Source organism: Thalassophryne amazonica, chromosome 17 (genome assembly GCF_902500255.1).
Source record: "Thalassophryne amazonica chromosome 17, fThaAma1.1, whole genome shotgun sequence".
Taxonomy (NCBI): domain Eukaryota; kingdom Metazoa; phylum Chordata; class Actinopteri; order Batrachoidiformes; family Batrachoididae; genus Thalassophryne; species Thalassophryne amazonica.
Window position 1 is genome coordinate 56,188,602 of NC_047119.1, and position 22,717 is coordinate 56,211,318.

At 40.9% G+C, this 22,717-nt stretch overlaps 2 protein-coding genes across 3 annotated transcripts in view; both read left to right on the plus strand.

The window, feature by feature from the left end:
• Window positions 1–1,444: 1,444 nt before the first annotated feature.
• rgs7bpb (regulator of G protein signaling 7 binding protein b) lies at window positions 1,445–14,382 on the plus strand. 2 transcript variants are annotated; one of them, XM_034191629.1, is made up of 6 exons: window positions 1,453–1,780; window positions 4,010–4,182; window positions 11,075–11,205; window positions 11,389–11,527; window positions 13,575–13,645; window positions 13,785–14,382. In XM_034191629.1, the coding sequence occupies exons 1-6, from the start codon at window positions 1,670–1,672 to the stop codon at window positions 13,874–13,876; spliced, it is 717 nt and encodes a 238-aa protein (XP_034047520.1). In that variant the 5' UTR covers window positions 1,453–1,669; the 3' UTR covers window positions 13,877–14,382. The 2 variants fall into 2 exon arrangements, with proteins under 2 accessions (XP_034047521.1, XP_034047520.1); XM_034191630.1 differs by lacking the exon at window positions 13,785–14,382 and having other exon boundaries at window positions 1,445–1,780; window positions 13,577–13,649.
• Window positions 14,383–16,913: 2,531 nt separating this feature from the next.
• The window catches only part of c6 (complement component 6), a 33,874-nt gene continuing 28,070 nt past the window's right edge, over window positions 16,914–22,717 (plus strand). Inside the window, exons 1-3 of the mRNA XM_034191626.1 lie at window positions 16,914–17,023; window positions 18,577–18,785; window positions 18,943–19,099. Coding sequence (XP_034047517.1) covers window positions 18,646–18,785; window positions 18,943–19,099 — 297 coding nt within the window. The 5' untranslated portion in view covers window positions 16,914–17,023; window positions 18,577–18,645. The remainder of the gene's footprint in view (window positions 17,024–18,576; window positions 18,786–18,942; window positions 19,100–22,717) is intronic.

Consider the following 22,717-nt stretch of genomic DNA (forward strand, 5'->3'; position numbering starts at 1 on the left):
ATAATGCCCCATCAATTGAATTTACCCCAGTTAAGCTGTAGAAACATCTCAAGGATGAGCAGTGGAAACAGGATGCACCTGAGCTCAGTTTTGAACTTCATGGTAAAGGCTGTGAATACTTATGTACGAGTGGGTTTTTTTTTTCTTTTTAATAAATTTGCAAAAATATCAAACTTTTTTACATTGTCATTATGGGGTATTGTGTGTCAAATTTTTGGGGTGGGGGGGTGGGGAATGAAATTAAACAATTTTGGAATAAGGCTGTAACATAAAACAAAATGTGGAAAAAGTGAAGCATTGTGAATACTTTCTGGATGCAGTGTGTGTGTGTGTGTGTGTGTGTGTGTGTGTGTGTGTGTGTGTGTGTGTGTGTGTGTGTGTGTGTGTGTGTGTGTGTGTGTGTGTGTGTGTGTGTGTGTGTGTGTGTGTAATATATTAGGGTGTATCAAATTTGAATGGGAAATTTTAATTTCAAAATATCAATTTGGCTGGTATTGCATTTTGTTCCAATTCACATAAAAACACAAGTGTGTCAGTATCGCCCCTTGTGTTTAACAATCAAGGCAATTAAACTTTATATATGTGTGTCCAACTTCCATCACTGCTGCACAAAACTCAGGTTAAGGCCACGTGAACATGTCCCATTGACCTCCATTCATTTTGTCTATAGAACAAATGAATGGAGAATCTTGAAAGTTGAATTCTGAGAAATGCCCAAGTTGCTCAAAGGGCAAACCATCAAATGTTTACTTTGATAACCCTATATAGAACATGTTACTGTATAAAAGTTCACTGTACTCAACATTTCCAGGTCAGCCTTTTGGCAATTAGACTAAAAATGGCAAATTTTTCAAAATTTCACAAATGTTCATGTGTTAGGTGGCGCCTCTAAATCTCAATGGAATTCCTCAAAACTTTGCAAAAGTCATTTTATGTTAATTGGAACAGAATGCAATGCCAGCCAAATTGATATTTTGAAATTAAATTTCCCATTCAAATTTGATGCACCCTTATATATACATTTTATCTTTGTTTTACACAATCCTAAACCATTTAAGATAAAATAATTTGTAGGGTTGTATGCAGTTGACAACTGCATTCAGATGTTGAAGATGTGCAGAACCCTTTTAGAAATGGCAGTCAGATACAGAAATACACAGAAATCTCTATATTTTTCCCTTTTGGCAAACAAAAACTTCTGGAGCCACCACGCATGGCTGCTTTGAAATATGGCACATAATAAAAATCTGTTCTGTAGGATGTTTTTAGCATATATTTTATTGCAGCAGCTTGCTGCAGAAGATCCTCAAATCAAATCCCAGGTTAGAACTTTTTTCCCAACGAATCGGCTGTGACCGTTACTTTGCTGTGAAACAGTTAACTGACGGTTGGACGGTGACGCGTTGCGCCGCCGTTGGCTGGAGCCTTCTGCACACGTGGGCGCAGCGGCGGAAGACCAGGCGGCTGCTCCTCCTCCTCGGCCTGCAGGAGGTGCTGCTGAAGGTGACTCCTCTCAACCTGGCCGGGGATGCTGAGTTCGCTCTGGTCCGCAGCGCGGTCGTGCCGGTGAACCGAACGTCGCGTCCTGCAGCTTAAGATATATAAATATACAGATATATAAAAAAAAAATCTTTCTTGCTTTGTGCGCGCTGACGGTGGATGCGCGTGCATGTGTTCTGCACCGTACGGGCGTAAAAAGCGCCCAGGTTCTGCGGCGAACATTTTCCGGGCACAAACGGAGCCGTTGCGCACGGAGGAGGCGGCGGAGTGCAGCAGGATGGTGAGTCCTCAAAAAAACTGACTGATGCTCCAAATCACGGTGATGCTCACAGTGATCGATCCATCTTTCTTTCCTCTTCTGTTCAATGCAGAAAGGTATGAAATCCTCCACCACCAGAGGGCGCCGTTACACGTTTACAGTAGAGCTGAAAGACTTCAGGTTTTAGGACTACTGGAACTCGGTGTCAAAGCTGCTAAGTTTTCTGTGACTTCTTTCAGTTGCTTCATTTAATTAGTTGGTAGACAGATTTATTTAATACATTGATACAATTATTTGTATGCTTAAAGATTTCAAATATGAAAGCTTTTTGAGTGCCAAACAAAGAGCCTTTCCAATGATAAAAGGGTCAAATCCTTTCAGAACCAGCTGACTTTTTAGTTGGTAGATGATTTCAGAGATAAAGCGATTAACATTTTTATTAATAATGAAGGTTCTGCATATTAATCAGATAATGGATTTGCAGGGATTATGAAAATTCAAAGCTGGACACAAGACAAAAAATTACCATGTTGGACACGTCCAAAAATCGATTCTTAGAGTAATTTCTCTGTTTTTGTTTTGTTTGTTTGTTTTCCTCCTGGCAGCGAGTCTACTGTCTCACAGCTTGGTGAGACACAGCAAACAGAGTTTGACAAACATATTTTTAAACATTTCCTTTCTTTGAAAGTCTGCTCTGAGTGTCCTTACTGTGGTTAAACTAAAAACACAGCTGCAGACCTGCAACACAACAACAGACACTAAAGCTTTTTTCCAGAATACACGTAAAATCTCTTTCTGAAGACAACATGATGTAAAATGCACTCATAAAACCTTCTTACCTTTCAATCAAGTTGCACTTTCCACATTGAAATGGGACAAAGTCCACCGTGAATTGTTCTGTAATTTATGTTTGCAGCATGGCCCAAGCAGAGGGTCACCCCTATGAGTCTGGCCTGCTTGAGGTTTCTTCCTCAGAGGGAGTTTGTCCTTACCACTGTTGCTCTGGGGGTTGGTAAGGTTAGACCTTACCTGTGTGAAGCGCTCTGATGCAACTCTGTTGTGATTTGGTGCTATATAAATGAAAATAAATTGAAATTGAAATTGATTATTCCTGCTTAGACTGTAAACCAGGGGCGTACCCAGGCAGAAAGAGGAAACGTCTTGATTAAAGGTCCACTTTTGAAGACATTTTTTCATACTACTGCTGGTTATAAGAATAATTTTAACAACTATGTTTAAATCAGTATTTCTCTGGGCTTATGTTTTACAATAGTTCTGGACTAAGTTTAATTGATGAGCCATATAAAAATAATTTAACTTTTCTGCATAACTAAAGTGGGATGTGAAGCAATGTCTTTTTTTAACATAACGTCTAAGCTCAGCATTACTGGGTCTGTTTGGGGTTCTAGCTTTAAAATCAGGTCAGTTAGGATGAGGGAAGCCAAAAATATCCAAATGATTACAACTTGTGGTTAGTAATCTTATCAAACAAACATGTTGGTTGTGATTTCAAATTTGGTTTAAGGCAAAGAAAATTTGGAAATGTGCAGAAGAAAATAAATACAAATACACACATCAAACAGAACAACTAAATTGGGGGGTGGGGGGGGGGATCAGTGAGAGAAAATAGTCATCAAAAACCCTCCAGAATGCATCCCTAGACATCAAAAAACCTCAAATTTTCTGGGGGCCTTAAGTGGCCCCCAGACCCCCCTGCTGACAAAAATCCACTTTCACCAAAAAAGATTCCCCCCCCCCCCCCATTTCAGATCCTGGCTCCAGCCCTGAGATTTCAATTGGTATTGAATGAAGTAGAAGCTGTAGAAAAGCTGTCCCCTTAAAATATGTTTATCCTGAAGTATTTAAATAATGTGTAGGTTAAAGTCTTTCTATAATGTGATGCTGCATTAGAAAAGAACAGCAGTACTTAGTGAGATATAATCTTGTTCAGCAGGAGAACAAGTTGCTCTTTTTTAACGGTCTCCACGTTGTTTCACCTTAAACTCTAAGATGCAATAACAAAAGTGTTTTGATAAAAAGGTAGAGTGTGAATAGGATTTGGCTGTCAAAAAAAAAAAATTCTGATTTTTTTTTTTTTTTTTTTTTTTTTTAATCCCTGGATTCATCTCTAAATGTAGTGGTGCTCTAGATTACTTCACGACACAGAAACAGAAGTGGGGAGTATTTTCTGCTGTTTTGTGTAAAACTCATCCACTCTCAGCCAGTATCGTATTGACTATTCTTTTGCAGACTGTCCAGGAGTTCAACACCTTGGTTGCGTTGTACCGGGAGCAGGTGATATCCGTCGGGGAGGTTTCAGCTGACTGCCCGTCACTGCTGGCTCAGATGCACCACACGCGGACCAGTGGATGCTCCGTGGCCTGGGCTGCACACCAGGACCTCACCGTCATAGCCGGGTCAGGGTAAGAAGACAAATGGCACCATCACTCCCACCTTCTAAGATTGTTGAGGGCAGGAAATGTAGAGTATGTCAAGTCCATAACTATAAGGACATAAAGAATATTTGCTATCTTGGCTGTTGACCACAACTTGTTGGAAATTAAAAGTATTTTGCAATGGTACATGTGGCTGTCACAATATGGCGCATACTGTACATAGGCTGTGTAAGGTTGAGAATCAATACAGATGTGGTCACCTTGTTTAGGGTTGAATTTCCTGGTAAACTGCACAATTTATTGGGCAGTAGACATCTGGCATTTGACCCCAATAATTGACCTTTGAGTGACCTTGCAAGGGCAGTGCTAGAGTCCACCAAGCCCCAACCTCTAGCCATCAAAACTGAAGCCATCCAGAAGAGGGAAAACATTGTAGCTCCTTAAATAGGTACTTGAAGCTGTCTCTAATACTGAGCAGAGTCCCAAAGACCATGTTAAAATGCCCAACTTTAGAGGAGAAATAAAACATGTTTACAGCCTGGTATTTAAAAAAAAAACAGTTTTGGTCTCTATAGATAGTTTACCCTCAGTGATAACTGTACGGGCAACTTTTTTTTTTAAATAACGTATTAGTTTAAGATCTTCTAAGCCATAATAATATACCAAATTAGGGGTGTGGTCACTTTGATTGACAGTTAGTGTGTTCTGCTGAGCAGAGTTCAACTCTACACTCGCAGAGACCCGCGAGCTGTTGCTGCTAGCTGTTGTGGACGACCGTGTCTGTCATTTCTGAGCATAATATGGCTTGCTGTGTAGTTAACTAGCTAGTAACTTGCAGATCAAGTAAGAACTCTGTGCTCCAGTGTTTCTGTCAGGTGAAAATTTTGTGTTTATTTAATTTTGTATGCTAACAACGTTAGCACTTTTAGTAGCTATCAGTTGGTTGATGACGTCCAGTTAATTCACGATTACTGAGGAAATAAGATGGTAATAATTTCTACAGCCGCCCGTTACGTAAACCAGCGCCCAGTCCTCAAAAAATAAGCTTGAATAAATCTCCTGAACGAGGTTAGCCTGTTAGCTTCAGCTTGTTGAGCGACTCTAAGATGGGGCGTTTATTGTAAGGATCAGGTGAAGAGTTTTGTCACCAAAGTGTGTGTTATCAATGTGCAAAAATTATGTAGAGTTTGTCATGCGCTAATTCCTGCACCGTTAACTTGTTTTGGATGTAAATTAATTTAATTTAAAGCTGAAAACCCAAGAGCACAGAGCCAACGTGTAATTACTGTGTCATAAAGTGTGTGTCGTGTTATGATTTTGTACATGTTGTGTCACGGACTAACGCTTCAAACAAAAAGTTCAGCTTATTACATTGAAGGAAAAAATAAACAGATTGAAATCAACATGGAATGTGACTGAACCCCTTCAGTGAAGTCTGGCTTTAATTGTGTTGAATTTACTTTTGTATGTTCAAGTTGCAGAGCAACAACAGGCATGGCGCACACTGTGAACCAGGCAGGGTTCACGCTTTTCTCAAATCATGTTTAAATGATTTAAAATCAGGTAAGTACTTGGGTAATTTTTGTTTTGTTTTGTTTTCCGGTCTTTGCTTCCTTTTTGTTTCAGGTCATTGACCTGATTTCCAACAAACACGGTGTGTGGATGCAGGTTACCGCCATGTGTTGATGATTAATTGTGCACTTAGAAGCACTCTTCTGCTTGCAGTGTCAATATCAGAAGGTCATGAACTGATTTTGTTTTCTCTTTCTGATCTGTCCAAGATGGTTATGAATGTCAAGTTTACTACTTGTTCTGTGGATCCATTGAAGGAGTTTTGGCACATTTTTGGCTTGTTTTTCATATTTTTGTGAATGCGTCACTCTCCACTGGAGTATTTCCAACCACTTTTAAACATCTTCTTAACAAACCAGGCCCAGACCCAGAGAGTTTGGAAAACGATAGATCTGTGTCTAATTTGTTGTTTTTATCCAGAATTTTTGGGAAGCGGTTCCAAATTGGATGTTGGAATATTTGTCTGAAAACAACTTGTTTGAGTCGTTGCAGTCGGTGTTCAGACTGTTTCACTCTGCAACTGCACAAAGGTCAGTGGGGCAAAGGTCACCTTTTTAATTGTTTCTCTCGTATTTGCACCAAACTTGGCACATGCATGGAGGTGGCTTCTGGAATTGCCCAGGCATTGTTAGCTCAATTTTGCCAAATCTCAGTCATTTGTGGTCCAGGTCATTAGGTTCATTTCATTTTCTTTTCAACTTTGATTTGCACCAAGTCCAGCAAAGTCAGACTTGACAAAGGTCATTCATTGGGGCAAATGTCATGTCCGTGTGTCTGTTGTTGGCCCACCCCTCCCAGGTCCTAATGCTGATTTGTCAGTGAAGGTTGACCCTTAAATTGTAGTTAAAGAATTGTTTTTTTTGTTTGTTTGTTTGTTTTTTTTGTTTTTGTTTTTTTTGACAAACATCAAGGAATTAAATTTTCAACTCCATTTGGACCAAATGTGGTCACACTTGGGCAGTGGGGGGCACAGTTCCGCTAATCCACTAACCGCTAATTATCGAGGCTAATGTTTTCATTATCGGATTAGCTTTTCAGATAACTTTGAAAACCATCATCGGACCAATTATCTTCTAGTAACTTTTGGTCTGATAATTTTTAGATCGCTAACATGTTTTTGCAGGTGAAGTGAATAAATCTGAAACAGTTAAAAACCTTTAAGTCTGATATTAAAGATTTTAGTGCTTACCTGTTAAATGTTATATAGCAGATAAACTGCTCTAGAGCGGTTTATCTGCAAACAGCAGAGAGCTGGTTTCAAGAGAAACCACTCTATCCTCTGTAGTCAGAAAAAAGCTGGTCACCAGATAATTGCTCTTGACACCATACTAACTCGCTGGCAATATCACCCAAGTCATCCAGAGGCATACAGTTTTAACTTATGGTTAAAATTTTAACCAAACTATTTTCGGACATGTTATTTAAATTACCATCACTTCTGAAGTTTTATAAAGTGAAAACATCAGCTATATGTTTTAGTTTTAAAGTATTGCACTAATTTTGAAGGTTTTAGTGTGGACATGCTGTGTCCAGGTGCATTATGGGTAATCTCAGTACATTCATGACAGGAGAAATCCATTTGAGATGCTCTGATCAGGCTCCACACGGACAGCAGCAGTAAACTCTTTGGACATTGTGCTGAAACTCTTGTGAATATACCTATTCTCTAGGTTTATAGACATTGTTGTTGTGTTTGTTTTATGTAAAAATGCCAGAAGCAGCTCAGGTTGCTTCTCCATTATTTTCAGTTGGAATCACTGTGAGTTGCAATCGATTCCTCTTTGCTTTATAACATCCTACTTATTGTCCTACAACACTGTTTGTCATCTTTGTTCCAGAGTAATATATATAAGATATCCGAATTTCGGTTTGCATTTATTAAATTCCGTGCAGATTAAACGTAGCACACAGATTATTTGGAATATTTGTTTTGGCAAGTTTTCATGGTCTCTACTGCCATCTACTACCCAGTAGTGTTCATGGCAGTATTTGCCTTAAAGGAGACCTGCATTGAAAAAATGCAGTCAGATTTTTTGAACAAAAAAATGACTTACATTTACACATGAGATCCTTCTGAATGTAGTAAAGTAAATCTGCAAGCCCAGATCTGTCATTCAACGGAGAAATCTTCATTTGAAAATGACAAATTTACAGCTAACATTTAGCCCTCCGCAAATTGTCCCTCTCATCATGGACACTGCCGAGACATCATGGACAAGACCCTCTCCCAGCATGCATTACACCAGTTTTAATATGTGGATTTACATCAGTTTGCATCTGCACATTTTTCTTGTCTTATACGGAAGGATCTACTTTTTTAAAACTTCATATTGTCTTGCAGCACGTTTGGTGAGTACACATTTCTTTTATTTGTGCTTGAAAATTATTTTGGGGGACTTTTTCATACGCCCGTTTGATTGAGTGGTGTCGCAATGAAAATCTACTGTCTTTCGCCTCCGGTACCATCGCGGGATATGGAGGCAAGACCCGCAAAGAATCCCAGTCATTAAAAATATATAAACCTCTCTCAGCGTCCATGGAGCTCTGGGGCTCCGATTGCCGAGACGTGCGGTGCTGTGGATTTTGCCGCAAGAAGTCTGTCCTTGCAGCAACAGGTGTACCGGCCGCTTCGCATTAAAACAGCGAGCATAATCTCAGGACTTGTGCCAAGTGTGCTGCAGCTCCATTCAGTAGACAGAGAGGTGATGCTGGTGTTGTGCGCTGAATCTAGCACAACACCGGCTGCAAAGCAGACACGGGCGGTGTGAGTGGCCCGCGTCGGCAGTTAACGAGCTCGTTAACGAGCCCGCAGACTTAATAAGCGCAGCGGAGGCAGAGAGCGGGAGAGGAAGAACGACGCCCGCTGTCGATGTCGTTGCTGATCTGAGCACACAGATCTGTATCTCACATTCATTGCAGCTTACTTTTGGATGTTGAAACCAGGACGTGTATAAGCAGGGCTTAATTTGAGGGGGAGCAACTCTGGAACCTCGGACGCGCGCTCCAGAACCTCTGACGTTGGCTCCCCCAACTATTTATACTTGATCCGTGATCCGCCATCTCTCTTGACTAACAAAATAAAAAAAACAAAAATCACCACCTGCTGTGTGGAATTATGCCAAATCTGACAACAGCTCCAGAGGCTACGCTCGCTGTTTTGATCCGGATGTTGACCGTAGCCGCAGAGCTCCGTTGCCACCGAGAGAGGACTTGGATTCTTTGCAGGTCTCGCATCCGTACCCCCGGAGGCAGTGAGTGAAGGGAGAGCCGCGCATTGTGTTCTGCGTGTGTCTGTTTTAATCTTCTCGCACAGAAGAAAAAAGAGTGTTTACACAAGAGAGAAAAGTGAGAAAATGTTAATGCCTGTTTGAGAAAAGTGTGTAGTGAGGGGTTTTACAGCCTTAAAACATCTATAATAAGTGTAAAAAAAATAGCGCTGACTATGCGGATTTCGTTTATCGCGGGAGTTACGTTCTAACCCGCGCTAAACGAGGGACCACTGTACATCATTAAACAGGAATTTGTACTCTATCTGGATTTGGTGTGACTACTAGTGTTATTTGGCCTACAATACATGCCCAGTTTATTTTCGGTGTGGCGCACAGCGTTGTTCGCAAGTCCCACCCCCCGCCCTTCTTTTTTTTTCTGCACCGGAGCCACCCATCCTCTGCGCTCCAGGACCTCCCACTTTACAAATTAAGCACTGTGTATAAGTAACATTACTAACAGATAAAATCAATTTCAATGCGGGATCGGACTGAAGGCGGGAGGTGTCGTCTTGTCCCTGACGTCATGGAAATGATACGGCTGTACAAACTGTTTTCACAGAGGGCTAAATTTTAGCTGCAAATTTGTCATTTTTAAACGACGATTTCTCTGCTGAATTACAAATTTGGGCTTACAGATTTACTTTACTGCATTCACAAGGGTCTTATAAATACATATCAGCTATTTCTTTCTGAAATCTGACCACATTTATTTCAATGCAGGTCTACTTTAAGTACTGAGATATCCCATAATCCTTTGTATGCCTGAGAGTTGTTGCAACCGCTTGCAGCTAAAGAAATAAAAATGTACATTTTGGTTGTATAATGTTCATTTACAATTGTCGTTGTTGATTCTGTTGTTTAAACCGCAGCACCTCTCTGGCGCGCAAAAAAAAAAAAAAAAACTGGTGTGCAAAGGATTATGGGTAAGGGTCTGAGCCTCTTGGCACCAGTAGATGGCAGTGTTCTATGCATTTTGACCCCAGTTATATCAGACGGTAATCACAACTTGACTTTTGGCTTTTGCAAATGACTTTTTTTTTTACATATGAATAAAATTCCATATTTTATAAAAGCACATTTTTATGTAAATACCAACACACACGTCACGTCACATTAACATGTTAGTTTTTACATAGAATGATTGAGTCAACCAATCAGTGTTAGCGGAGGCTCATTTACCCATAATCCCTTTGCTGTCTGTCTGTGTTTGTTACAAAACTTCAGAATAAATGCATTATTTAAAATTAAAATATATGTGTTATATTTTAACTTTGTACAAATGACAGAATTGACATTAATGGAGTTATTCTATCTGGATTTTTTTTTTTTTTTTTTATCAAAACCATAAGTCAGAACTGCTTTATTTTCCAAGACCTCTGCCTCATGGTGACACTGCTGTATTCTGTTAAGGAATAATGACGTGTGCATGTGCGTGCGTGCGTGCGTGCGTGCGTGTGTAGAGTTGAGCTTTGATGCTCCTCTCAGCTACTTCACTGCTGCAAGCTATGTAGTAAACAGGAGCTTCCAGCAGTGGGCAGGGCGCACAAAGACAGAAGTGCTGACTCATTGTTTGGGTCTGTGGTCGCCTTTAATGCTACCAGAAGCGATCATGGTGTTAAAACTCTAAATCAGCTTGTTAGTAGTGGCAAGTGTACCAGAGACAATACTGAAAGTTATTGGTTAGCTGTAGCTTCCGATAAATGTTTGGGTGGTTTATCGGTTTAGCTTTATAAAACATAACTTTTCAGTTAGCTGATTAGCTGTTATTGAAGCTAACTTTTTGGTTAGCTGTGCCTACCACTGCACTTAGGTGGATTCCAGAATTGCTCTGGGATTGTTAGTTAGAGGTCAATCGTTTGGGTGAAAGTTGAGGTCACTGGGGTCATATGTCAGATTGTTGTAGCCTACAGATACTGTTACCTGATCTGAGGAAATGAAATAAATATCCACACCACAATAATGAGCATGATTTTTGCGATTTTTATTTATTTTCTTTTATGTTGGTTGTCATCACTGTGATGTTCTCATTCTCTCTCCTCACGTTGCTCTTCTTGTCAACTCTTCTCGCCTCCTTTAAGTCGTGAGGACGGCGAGATCCATCCTGAGATCTGTCGGCTCTTCATCCAGCTGCAGTGCTGCCTGGAGATGTTCATAACGGAGATGTTGAAGTCCATGTGCCTGCTGGGCGTGCTGCAGATTCACAGAAAAAGTACCATCACAACTAACTCACACACCTACAGCGCCGCTAATCAGAGCACGCACCTCTGAACACCATCAGTTCCACCGCTGATTTTACCAACACAAGCATCATGTTGAGTTTTTGGGATTTTTCTTTTGAAGTAAATGTGAAGTGTTTGATTCCTCAGTACTTTGTTTCTGTTTGGACATAAAGGAACAGACTCTGAACCAAAGGTGGACTTCAGGATGGATGAAAGCTCTGATGTTCCCATCCTGGAAGACCGGTCTTCATCTCCTGTAGATGAACCTCAGGAGTCGTGGCTGGTGGGAGCTGACATTGAGAACATTGAGAGGTGCGGCACCCGCTGCTTTAAAAAAAAAATAATAAGAAAATTTAATTCATGAGGGAGTTTCTTCAGACTTGTTGTGTATGATACAGCAAATAGCTCGGTGTTGGTCAGCATAGAGCAGATAGCTTGCAGGTTAGTTGGTGTGGAACAGTAGCTTGTTCTGGAGCATGTTGGTTGGTGCAGATGTAACTTGCTGGGGAAGTAACCTGCGCTGAACCAAGAGCAATATGGTTATTAAGGATCTTGAAGTGATTTTGCTATCCAATGAGGAAACAAAACAAGAAAACAAAATGTCTGCACGTTATAACTTGACTGTAATGTAGTCTTTTACTTGCAATGCACAGCTTGTAGTTATTTCCTGTTTGAATACCTTACATAACTGCAAGCTTTTAGTCACATGTTCCCCCTTGAGCCTGGCATCAGACTGGAGCGCCCTCTATAATAGGGACATAGCTGGAAGCTGATGGGGGATCGTCATCAGTTTCCCTGGTGGAAGTCACTGAAGTAGTCAAACTTCTCCACAGAGGCAAGGCCCCGAGGGTTGATGAGAGCAGTCCAGAAATGTTGAAGGCTCTGGGTGTGGAGGGACGGTCTTGGATAAGACGTCTCTTCAACATTGCGTTGAGGTCTGGGACAGTGCCTAAGGAGTGGCAAACTGGAGTGGTGGTCTCCATATTTAAAAAAAGGGGACCAGAGAGTGTGTGCCAGTTACAGAGGCATCACACTAGTCAGCCTCCCTGGTAAAGTCTACTCCAGGGTACTGGAAAGAAGGGTTCGGCCGACAGTCAGACCTTGAATTGAAGAGGAACAATGCGGGTTCTGTCCAAGTTGTGGAACAACCAACCAGCTCTTCACTCTTACAAGGATCCTGGAGGGGGCCTGGGAGTATGCCCATCCAGTCTATATGTGTTTTGTGGACTTGGAGAAGGCATATGATTGGTACTGTGGGAGGTGCTGTGGGAGTATGGAGTGAGGGGGTCCCTTCTCAGGGCCATCCAATCTTTGTACTCACAAAGCAAGAGCTGTGTTCGGGTTCTCAGCAGTAAGTCGGACTCATTTCCGGTGGAAGTTGGCCTTTGCCAGGGCTGTGCCTTGTCACCAATCCTGTTTGTGATATTCATGGACAGGATATCGAGGCGTAGTCAGGGGGAGGAGGGTTTCCAGCTTGGTGGGCTCAGGGTCTCATCACTGCTTTTTGCATACAATGTAATCCTGTTGGCTTCATCAACCTGTGACCTCCAACACTCAATGGATCGGTTCACAACTGAGTGTGAAGCGACTGGGATGAGAATCAGCACCTCTAAATCTGAGGCCATGGTTCTCAGCAGGAAACCAATGGGTTGCCTACTCCAGGTAGGGAATCCGATCTTGCCCCAAGTGAAGGAGTTCATGTACCTCAAGGTCTTGTTCACGAGTGAGGGGACAATAGAGCATGAGATTGGCTGGAGAGCCAGCGCAGCAGGGACGGTGTTGCATTCGCTCTACTGTACTGTTATGAAGAAAAGGGTCTACTCGATCTACTGGTCAGTCTTCATTCCTACTCTCAGCTATGGTCATGAGGGTTGGGTCATGACCAAAAGAACTAGATTGTGGTACAAGGACCCGAAATGGGCTTCCTCAGGAGGGTGGCTGGTTTTCTCCCAAAGAGACAGTGTGAGAAGCTCGCTCATTTGTCAGGAGATCAGAGTAGAGCCACTGCTCCTTTGTGTTGAAAGGAGCCAGCTGAGGTGGGTTGTGCATCTGGTAGGGACACCCCCTGGGCACTTCCCTAGGGAGGTGTTCCAGGCACGCCCATCTGGGAAGAGACCACGGGGAAGACCCAGGACTAGGTGAAGAGATTATATCTCCATACTGCCTGGGAACACCTCGGGATCCCCCAGTCAGAGGTGGGAAAAGGGAAGATTGGGGTCCCCTGCTGGAGCTGTTGCCCACACGACCCGGTCTCTGAGCCTGATGTCACAGCACAATAATCAGATTTTGAAATTTGTTGTGTATCCTGTGTGTTTTTAAACTGCAACCGCCATCTGATTGGGTGTTTGTGTTTTCACAGAGACGTGAGAGAGATGAGAAACCTACTCAGCAAACTCAGGGACGCCATGCCTTTACCGCTGAAGAACCAAGGTAGGCAACGCTGTCACACAGCACCGTCATAACGTCACTTAACTTTCGCTGCACAGTTCACAACATGCATAGTTACATTCGGGGAGATAAGTACGCCCCCTGCAGGTCTAATTGCACTTTGTTCATGTGTTACTTCCAGATGACAGCAGTTTGTTGAACCTGACGCCGCGTCCACTGATCCAACAGAGGAAGCGACGCTTCCCCAGACTGTGCTGCATGGTGTCGGGCTGAGGGGTCCTTCAGGCAGCCGGCGGGCAGCACACACTGCACATTTATTCATTTAGATACATTTTTATATTTGTTATTGCAGATGATTTTTTTATTATTATTATTTTATACTTTTTAAACTTAATCATTTTTGTCTTCGTCAGCTGTACTGAAGTCGAACATTAACTCACATCTGTTTATTAACAGTATTATACAAAAAGGGAAATTTTAAATAAACTTTATTCAACATTCGGAGCTGATATGTTTTGAGGCTTCAGCCAACCTGTGGACTCTTTGGTCTTGAATATAATCATTAATAATTTATTATTACTTGTAATTTCTTATTTTCATTGTTGATCTTTTGGTGTCAATTGTTTAAGTGGTATTAAGTAGTTTCTTATTTATAGTAATAGATCTTTATATTTTAGTTTTCTAATCACTTTTATCCTCCTGATGTTTTCATGTCATTTTGTACAATTCCAGGTAATAAAATTGTACATAGTCAGTCTATGCATAGATATAAAATCTTACTCTGACTGTTTGTTTCTTAACTGAAGCTGTGTTATTGAATAGTTTATGTATAATGCTGGGTTTTTGTTTTTTTTGGGGGGGGGGGTTACTCCGCCACTTCTGCATGTGTACTATTTTTCAATTCCAATCCAGAAATGCATTCGTGATTCAGCATCACAAAATATACATTAATTTGTTGGTATGTGATATTGTCACGAAAAGTGCCACATTTCCATAACGGGAGCACAAATTCATTCAAATACGTTCCGTGACGGGAGCACGAAATGAAAAGTGATGCAGGGGGATCTGGGGGGTTAGTGGTAGGGTTAGGTTATGGTTAGGGTTAGAGGGAGGTGCAGGGTTAATAATAGTAAGATTGAAAAAAAAAAAAACCCCTGTCACAAAAATGTAACTCATTTCATGACAGGAGGAAAAAAAACTTGAGACTGGGTTGGTATGTTTATCTGCTTAGAATGAGGCTTTGATTTCTACATGGCAGCGAGCCACCTCATGGGGTCCACCATGTCGTATCACCATGTTGATACAGTAGCCCAAAAGGGACAAACTGACTTTCACAATTTGTAGTGCTGGCAGAGGGGGGGCAGGGGGGCATCTGTGGTAGCTCCCCTGTGTGCTGCTAGTTACTAATCCAGGCTAACAAGTTTCAAAAAACAAATTTTTGTAAAACAGGCTTACTAGCCGACTGGGAGACTGAAATGAAAACTTCGTCTTCACCAACAAAGCTATCACCTCCCACCTATCCCGGATTCCAGAGAACTGTTAGGGCACGACGAAAGCTGCCTCAAGAGGAGACGGCTACTGTTACAATTACTGCTGCTACTGTTAATTGCAAAAATGAAGAGGCTAACATTTTTAAAGGAAAAGAGAATAGAGAAGTATGACACAACCTTTTAGCCCACTTGCTAGTGCTGATGCAGCACAAAAGTCTCTTATACTACTACTGTGACTACTACTACTACCTTTACTACTAAAGTGCTGAATAGCCCATGTCACTCCCTGTATGTCAAAGTACTTTTATGTCACGTTTTGTTCAATAACGTGGTGATGTTTGGACAGGAGAGGACAAACACGTGCGCACCATTGTTTCTTAGTATATCGATAATTCTTATAACAAGATGAAGAAAAATGATCAACAAAGAAACAAAAACATGATGGCACACAAAGTCATGACTAATGCTGCGTTCACACCGTGCGCGATGCGAGCGACAGCAGTGACAGGTTGCCATGTAATCCCTATGGAACGACGCGTTTTGGCGCCAAGTCACGCAGCGCGATGCGATGGATGCGAATGAAGCGACGCGAGTGAAGCGATTTTGAGCGATTGGCGCGTTTGTGGCGCGATGTGACGTCGCATTGCCCTCCTCCCCAAGTTGAAAAATCTGAACTTTTTCGTCTCGTCGCGCCGCGATGACCAATCAGGGACTGAATATGTAGTGACGTGGAGATGTCTGGAGTTTGACTGAAGATGTGAACATGTCCTGTATCTGGTAGCAGCCTGTGAGCAGGAATTATGTCTCTTTTGTCCTTTATTTCACAATTATGACAGAGTTTTTGGAGCAAGCAGCAGCCCCACAGCAGGGGGAGCGGAGTTTCTTTCTCTTCTTATTTTACGTGCGCGCGCGAGCGAATCGTCCGTGGAGATTATTTTACTTATTAACTACACGGATGTATAATAAAACAAATGGTGACTGGTTTCTAAACACAATTATGACAGAGTTTTTGGAGTGAGCAGTAGCCCCACAGGTTGGGAACGGAGTTTCTTTCTTTTTCTCTTTCGTACATGCGCGCGCGAGCGAATCGTCTGTGGAGAATATTTAATTAATTAACTACACAGATGTATAATAAAACAAATGGTGACTGGTTTCTAAACACAATTATGACAGAGTTTTTGGGGGAAGAACGAGCGGAATGGAAGCTCCTCCTATTTGATGATGCACCAGGGCGAATTTTCGCAGCAAAAGCAGAGCGACACACCGGGTGATGGTGGTGCATCCATCGCCACGCGACCCCTGCGAATTTGTAGCGTCTGATCGTGCCTGGTGTGAACGCGGCATAACGATGGTGTCATGCAATTTTCAACTTGACCACTAGATGACACTATACTACACACTGAAGCTTTAAAAGATTTATTCAGACTATTGAATACACACATTCTGTTTGTGCATAAACACCAGTGTTGTCTGTAGCCATTCACATTAAGGTCATGCTTCTTGTGAGATTCTGCTTTACTCGGCTCAGTTTGTCTGGATTTGCCGTGTTCTAATAATGACCGAGGCTGAAATCGTTGTGTTGGCTGTTTGTGTCTGCAAAGCATTTTCTCCTTATCTTAAGTGTCAAGAAACATCTGGCGAACATCTGCTGCTGGGAAATGCCAGAGGGCTTCACTTATTCCCGTAAAAATTAGGAGCACGAGCATTGTGCAAGACTTTTTTGTTGTTATTATCAGCACAAAGTTGTTCTTTAGAAGTTTGGGTGGAAACAGATTGTACAGATTGTTCCGCTGGACTCCACCGAGAAATCACCAGAGGAGGTTTTATTCTTGTGCAAAACAAATCTGTACTGAGGAAAAGTCCAGAGCTGTTTCTGCCTGCAGAGCAGAGCTGCTGAATCATCTTTCATACTCTGAAGGAGACGAGTGCAGTGAGTTCCCTTTACCTTTAAGCTTTTTTAACTAAATATTTTTAAATTGCACATTAACTAGTACAATTAAAAATGCATGTTGTTAGGCTTTGGCAAAATACAAAGAACTTTTTCTCAACATTTCTCTGCTGATGAGTAAAAAAAATAAAAACTAGTATGTAAGTCTGCAAAAAGAAAGAACATATGAGAATGAACTGGTTAGAGTTTGGTTCACCACGTCGTACAAAAAGCAGATTTTATTTCGCTTATGTAATAAACCACTGACCTGCCCGTCACCTGAACATGCATGATGGAAATAAGGAGCATGTGTGGTAGACTTATTTGTGATATAATTTTACTTCCATTGCTGCTGCTGCTTGTTCAAAACTGCACTTTGACCCGAAATTACAGCAATAATGATTATAATAATTTTTACTGCACTTTCATTTGTACATTAAAAGTAAAATGCAATAAATACCACATATGATTGACATTAAATCAAAATATAACTCAATGCTGTCTCTGCAGCATGAGCATTGTGTTCTTTATAATTTGCAGATGTTTAATTAATTATGAGCCTGTTGTCTTATGTACAATTTGTACATGTTCAAATCGAATCATCATTTGTTCATGTGCAAATCAAGGCATATTTGTAGATCACCCTGTGTGTATTTGCAGACAAATTTAACTCCATAGGAAGTTAGCTTTGAGTTAGCAGAAGTTAGCGTGCACACTAACATCCACAAAATGCCTTGTAAATGACTGCAGGTGTTATCAGGTTCCAAAAACAGCATTTTCAGTTTTAGAAGTGTTTATTTCTCGCTAGTTTTTACATAATATCTGACACAGAGGTTATATTTAGACACAAACGAAACAGAGTTTTGCAGTTAGCTATCAGCCTGTGATGTCATCATGGTAACGTCCGTGAAATGTCTTGTAAATAAGTTCAGAGGTGTTAATTGGGTTTCAAAAACAGCGTTTTCCATTTTAGAAGTGCTTATTTCTTGCTAACTTTTACATAATATATGAGAAACATGCAAATAAACACACAAAACAAAGGAGTTTTGGAGAGCCCAGCAGCTCTACTCTGATTGGATGTCACCCCCGCGATAAAAACAAAACAGAGTGAAAGAGAATATGACTATTTAACCTCTTAAAATAAGTTAAGGTTAGCTAGAACTTGTCCAAGGTCTGTGTCCCAAGAATGTTCCCTGTAAATTTGAAGACTCGCAAAGCCTTCACAATACCCGATGGCCATATTTGATGGCCTCGGGTAAAAATAGGAAATGCATAATTTAAAAACTTATCTTTAAAAAAAAATGTAGCAACTGTCATTGATTATGCAGGATGAACCCCGCCTCATGTCCTATGACTGCTGGAATAGGCTCCAGTCCTGCCCCGTTATTCATTACCTTTACAAGATGACCTGTTAACCATTTTTGCCATTAAATTAACATTAACAAATGTACATATTTTTCTTCGTTAAGGAAAAGCTGGTGGGTGTGACTGAGTCTAAACCACAGCAACCAGGCTTTACATTTTGGAGTTTATCTTCTCTCCCTCTTCACTTTTAGGAAAAACAAACATTGGCGTGAATCAGCGGATTAAGATCAGAAGGGTTTAAGCCAGTTTGAACTGCACTGATGGCTCCTCGTGGCTGTCTCATCCTGCTGCTCCTGGGCTGGATATCAGCCGGTCTGTCGTGCTTTTGTGACCGCTACCCATGGGGATCCTGGATGGCCTGCTCAAGGACCTGTAACCATGGCACACAGCAGAGACACAGGTGCAGATACTGGTAGAGCCAAACGGGAAAATTACTTTTGAAAACTTGTGATGTCTGAATAGCAAATATCAGTTTGTGTTTTCTGTTCATTTGGTAAAACACAGTAGGTTATTGGATTTATTTTGTAAGTTTCATTCATTTTCTTATTGCTGGACAGGAAAATTCAGTATGATGATTATTACTGGAGGAGCAGCTGCCATCAGCTGTGTGAGAGTCACGACAGAAGAGCCTGTAATGAGCAAGCCTGTCCGATCAACTGCTTACTGACAGAGTTTGGGACTTGGTCTGACTGCTCCCCCTGTGCCCAGAAACAGGCAAGAAATCTTCACATGTTGCGAACTGAAACCTTACTGCAAAACACATCTGCATATACAGTAGTGTTCAGAATAACAGTAGTGCTATGTGACTAAAAAGATTAATCCAGGTTTGAGTATATTTCTTATTGTTACATGGGAAACAAGGTGCCAGTAATTTCAGTAGAGTCTCACAAATCCAACAAGACCAAGCATTCATGATATGCACACTCTTAAGGCTATGAAATTGGACTATTAGTAACAAACAGTAGAAAAGGGGGTGTTCACAATAATAGTAGTGTGGCATTCAGTCAGTGAGTTCATCAGTTTTGTGGAACAAACAGGTGTGAATCAGGTGTCCCCTATTTAAGGATGAAGCCAGCACCTGTTGAACATGCTTTTCTCTTTGAAAGCCTGAGGAAAATGGGACATTCAAGACATTGTTCAGAAGAACGGCGTAGTTTGATTAAAAAGTTGATTGGAGAGGGAAAAACTTATACGCAGGTGCAAAAAATTATAGGCTGTTCATCTACAATGATCTCCAATGCTTTAAAATGGACAAAAAAAACCAGAGACGTGTGGAAGAAAACGGAAAACAACCATCAAAATGGATAGAAGACTAACCAGAATGGCAAAGGCTCACCCACTGATCAGCTCCAGGATGATCAAAGACAGTCTGGAGTTACCTGTAAGTGCTGTGACAGTTAGAAGATGCCTGTGTGAAGCTAGCTGTTTAATTTTGTAGAAAAAAAGCAGATCACAGACATGACACAAAACTAAAGTCATTTCAAATGGCAACTTTCTGGCTTTAAGAAACACTATAAGAAATCAGGAAAAATTATTGTGGCAGTCAGTAACGGTTACTTTTTTAGACCAAGCAGAGGGAAAAACATATGGAATCACTCAATTCTGAGGAATAAATTATGGAATCACCCTGTAAATTTTCATCCCTAAAACTAGCACCTGCATCAAATCAGATCTGCTCGTTAGTCTGCATCTAAAAAGGAGTGATCACACCTTGGAGAGCTGTTGCACCAAGTGGACTGACATGAATCATGGCTCCAACACGAGAGATGTCAATTGAAACAAGGAAACTGTTAAAAGAGGGTAAATCATCATGCAATGTTGCAAAAGATGTTGGTTGTTCACAGTCAGCTGTGTCTAAACTCTGGACCAAATACAAACAACATGGGAAGGTTGTTAAAGGCAAACATACTGGTAGACCAAGGAAGACATCAAAGCGTCAAGACAGAAAACTTAAAGCAATATGTCTCAAAAATCAAAAATGCACAACAAAACAAATGAGGAATGAATGGGAGGAAACTGGAGTCAACGTCTGTGACCAAACTATAAGAAAACGCCTAAAGGAAATGGGATTTACATACAGAAGAGCTAAATGAAAGCCATCATTAACACCTAAACAGAAAAAAACAAGGTTACAATGGGCTAAGGAAAAGCAATTGTGGACTGTGGATGACTGGATGAAAGTCATATTCAGTGATGAATGTCGAATCTGCATTGCGCAAGGTGATGATGCTGGAACTTTTGTTTGGTGCCGTTCCAATGAGATTTATAAAGATGACTGCCTGAAGACAACATGTAAATTTCCACAGTCATTGATGATATGGGCTGCATGTCAGGTAAAGGCACTGGGGAGATGGCTGTCATTACATCATCAATAAATGCACAAGTTTACGTTGATATTTTGGACACTTTTCTTATCCCATCAATTGAAAGGATGTTTGGGGATGATGAAATCATTTTTCAAGATGATAATGCATCTTGCCATAGAGCGAAGACTGTGAAAACGTTCCTTGCAAAAAGACACATAGGGTCAATGTCATGGCCTGCAAATAGTCCGGATCTTAATCCAATTGAAAATCTTTGGTGGAAGTTGAAGAAAATGGTCCATGACAAGGCTCCAACCTGCAAAGCTGATCTGGCAACAGCAATCAGAGAAAGTTGGAGCCAGATTGATGAAGAGTACTGTTTGTCACTCATTAAGTCCATGCCTCAGAGACTGCAAGCTGTTATAAAAGCCAGAGGTAGTGCAACAAAATACTAGTGATGTGTTGGAGCGTTCTTTTGTTTTTCATGATTCCATAATTTTTTCCTCAGAATTGAGTGAGTCCATATTTTTTTCCCTCTGCTTGGTCTAAAAAAGTAACCGTTACTGACTGCCACAATTTTTTTTCCTGATTTCTTATAGTGTTTCTTAAAGCCAGAAAGTTGCCATTTGAAATGACTTTAGTTTAGTGTCATGTCTGTGATCTGCTTTTTTTCTACAAAATTAAACAACTGAATGAACATCCTCCGAGGCCGGTGATTCCATAATTTTTGCTAGGGGTTGTACCTGTAAGTTCTGTGACAGTTAGAAGACGCCTGTGTGAAGCTAATTTATTTGCAAGAATCCCCCGCAAAGTCCCACTGTTAAATAAAAGACATGTGCAGAAGAGGTTACAATTTGCCAAAGAACACATCAACTGGCTTAAAGAGAAATGGAGGAATATTTTGTGGACTGATGAGAGTAAAATTGTTCTTTTTGGGTCCAAGGGCCGCAGACAGTTTGTGAGACAACCCCCAAACTCTGTTTCTGCCTTGTTTCCCATGTAACAATAAGAAATATACTCAAAACTTGGATTACTCTTTTTAGTCACATAGCACTACTATTATTCTGAACACTACTGTAAATTACTAGCTCAAAACAGCTTTCCCCTTGTTTAACGTGGTTTAGAATTATAGAAATAGAACGCAATGGTAAAATGCTCTTGGCCATAGCAGCGTTGTGTTCTTTATAATTTGCAGTTGTTTAATTAATTATGAAGATCCTATTGTCTTACGTACAATTTGTACATGTCCAAATCAAATCATCATTTGTTCATGTTGTAAAAATCAAGGAATATTTGTAGATCACACTCTGTGCATTTGCAGTTATTCTCAAGGTCGGTCATCCTGGCATTTAGCCTCTACGGGCGTTTTTTTTTTTTCGGTGAAAACATCACCGAGCTCAGTACAAATGCATGCAATTAGGTCACTTTTCAAAAGGGGAAGACTCTTCAATAAAGTCGATTTAATGTACAAAGGTTAATTTCAGGTCATCTTAGTGTATAAATCTCACTGTTCCAGGCAATGAGAGCTATCAGCTGGCTGTTAGAAACAAGTTAGAGACAAAAGCAAACCAGATCATGTCAATACAGTCAATACAGACATGCGAGCGTGTTTTCACAGTGGAAATACGAATTCTCGCCTTCGGATTGGCCACTTCGCCGAAGTGACTTGGTGCCGACTTCTAGAATAAATGAGACAAATTTAACTCCATAGGAAGTTAGCTTTGAGTTAGCGAAAGTTAGTGTGCAAACTAATATCAGCAAACTGTCTTGTAAATGACTCCAGAAGTGTTATTGGGTTACAAAAACAGCCTTTTCAGCCTTAGAAGTGTTTATTTCTCACTAGATTTTACATAAAATAACAGAAATGAAGATGTTAGCAAGTAGCTACACCAGGAAGTGACGTCACCATGCTAACCTTGGCAAAATGTCTTGCAAATAAGTTCAGAGGCTTTATTAGGTTCCAAAAATAGTGTTTTCAGTTTTCTCACTAGCTTTTACATAATATATGAGAAACATGTACAGTATATAA

What these genes read in the sequence shown, in the direction of transcription:
- rgs7bpb (XM_034191629.1), top strand. Translation starts at nt 1,670, where the DNA reads ATGTGTTCTGCACCGTACGGGCGTAAAAAGCGCCCAGGTTCTGCGGCG. An exon ending in GACATTGAGAACATTGAGAG is followed by an intron (nt 11,528 to 13,574) that starts GTGCGGCACCCG and finishes GTGTTTTCACAG; the next exon opens with AGACGTGAGAGAGATGAGAA. An exon ending in TTTACCGCTGAAGAACCAAG is followed by an intron (nt 13,646 to 13,784) that starts GTAGGCAACGCT and finishes TGTTACTTCCAG; the next exon opens with ATGACAGCAGTTTGTTGAAC.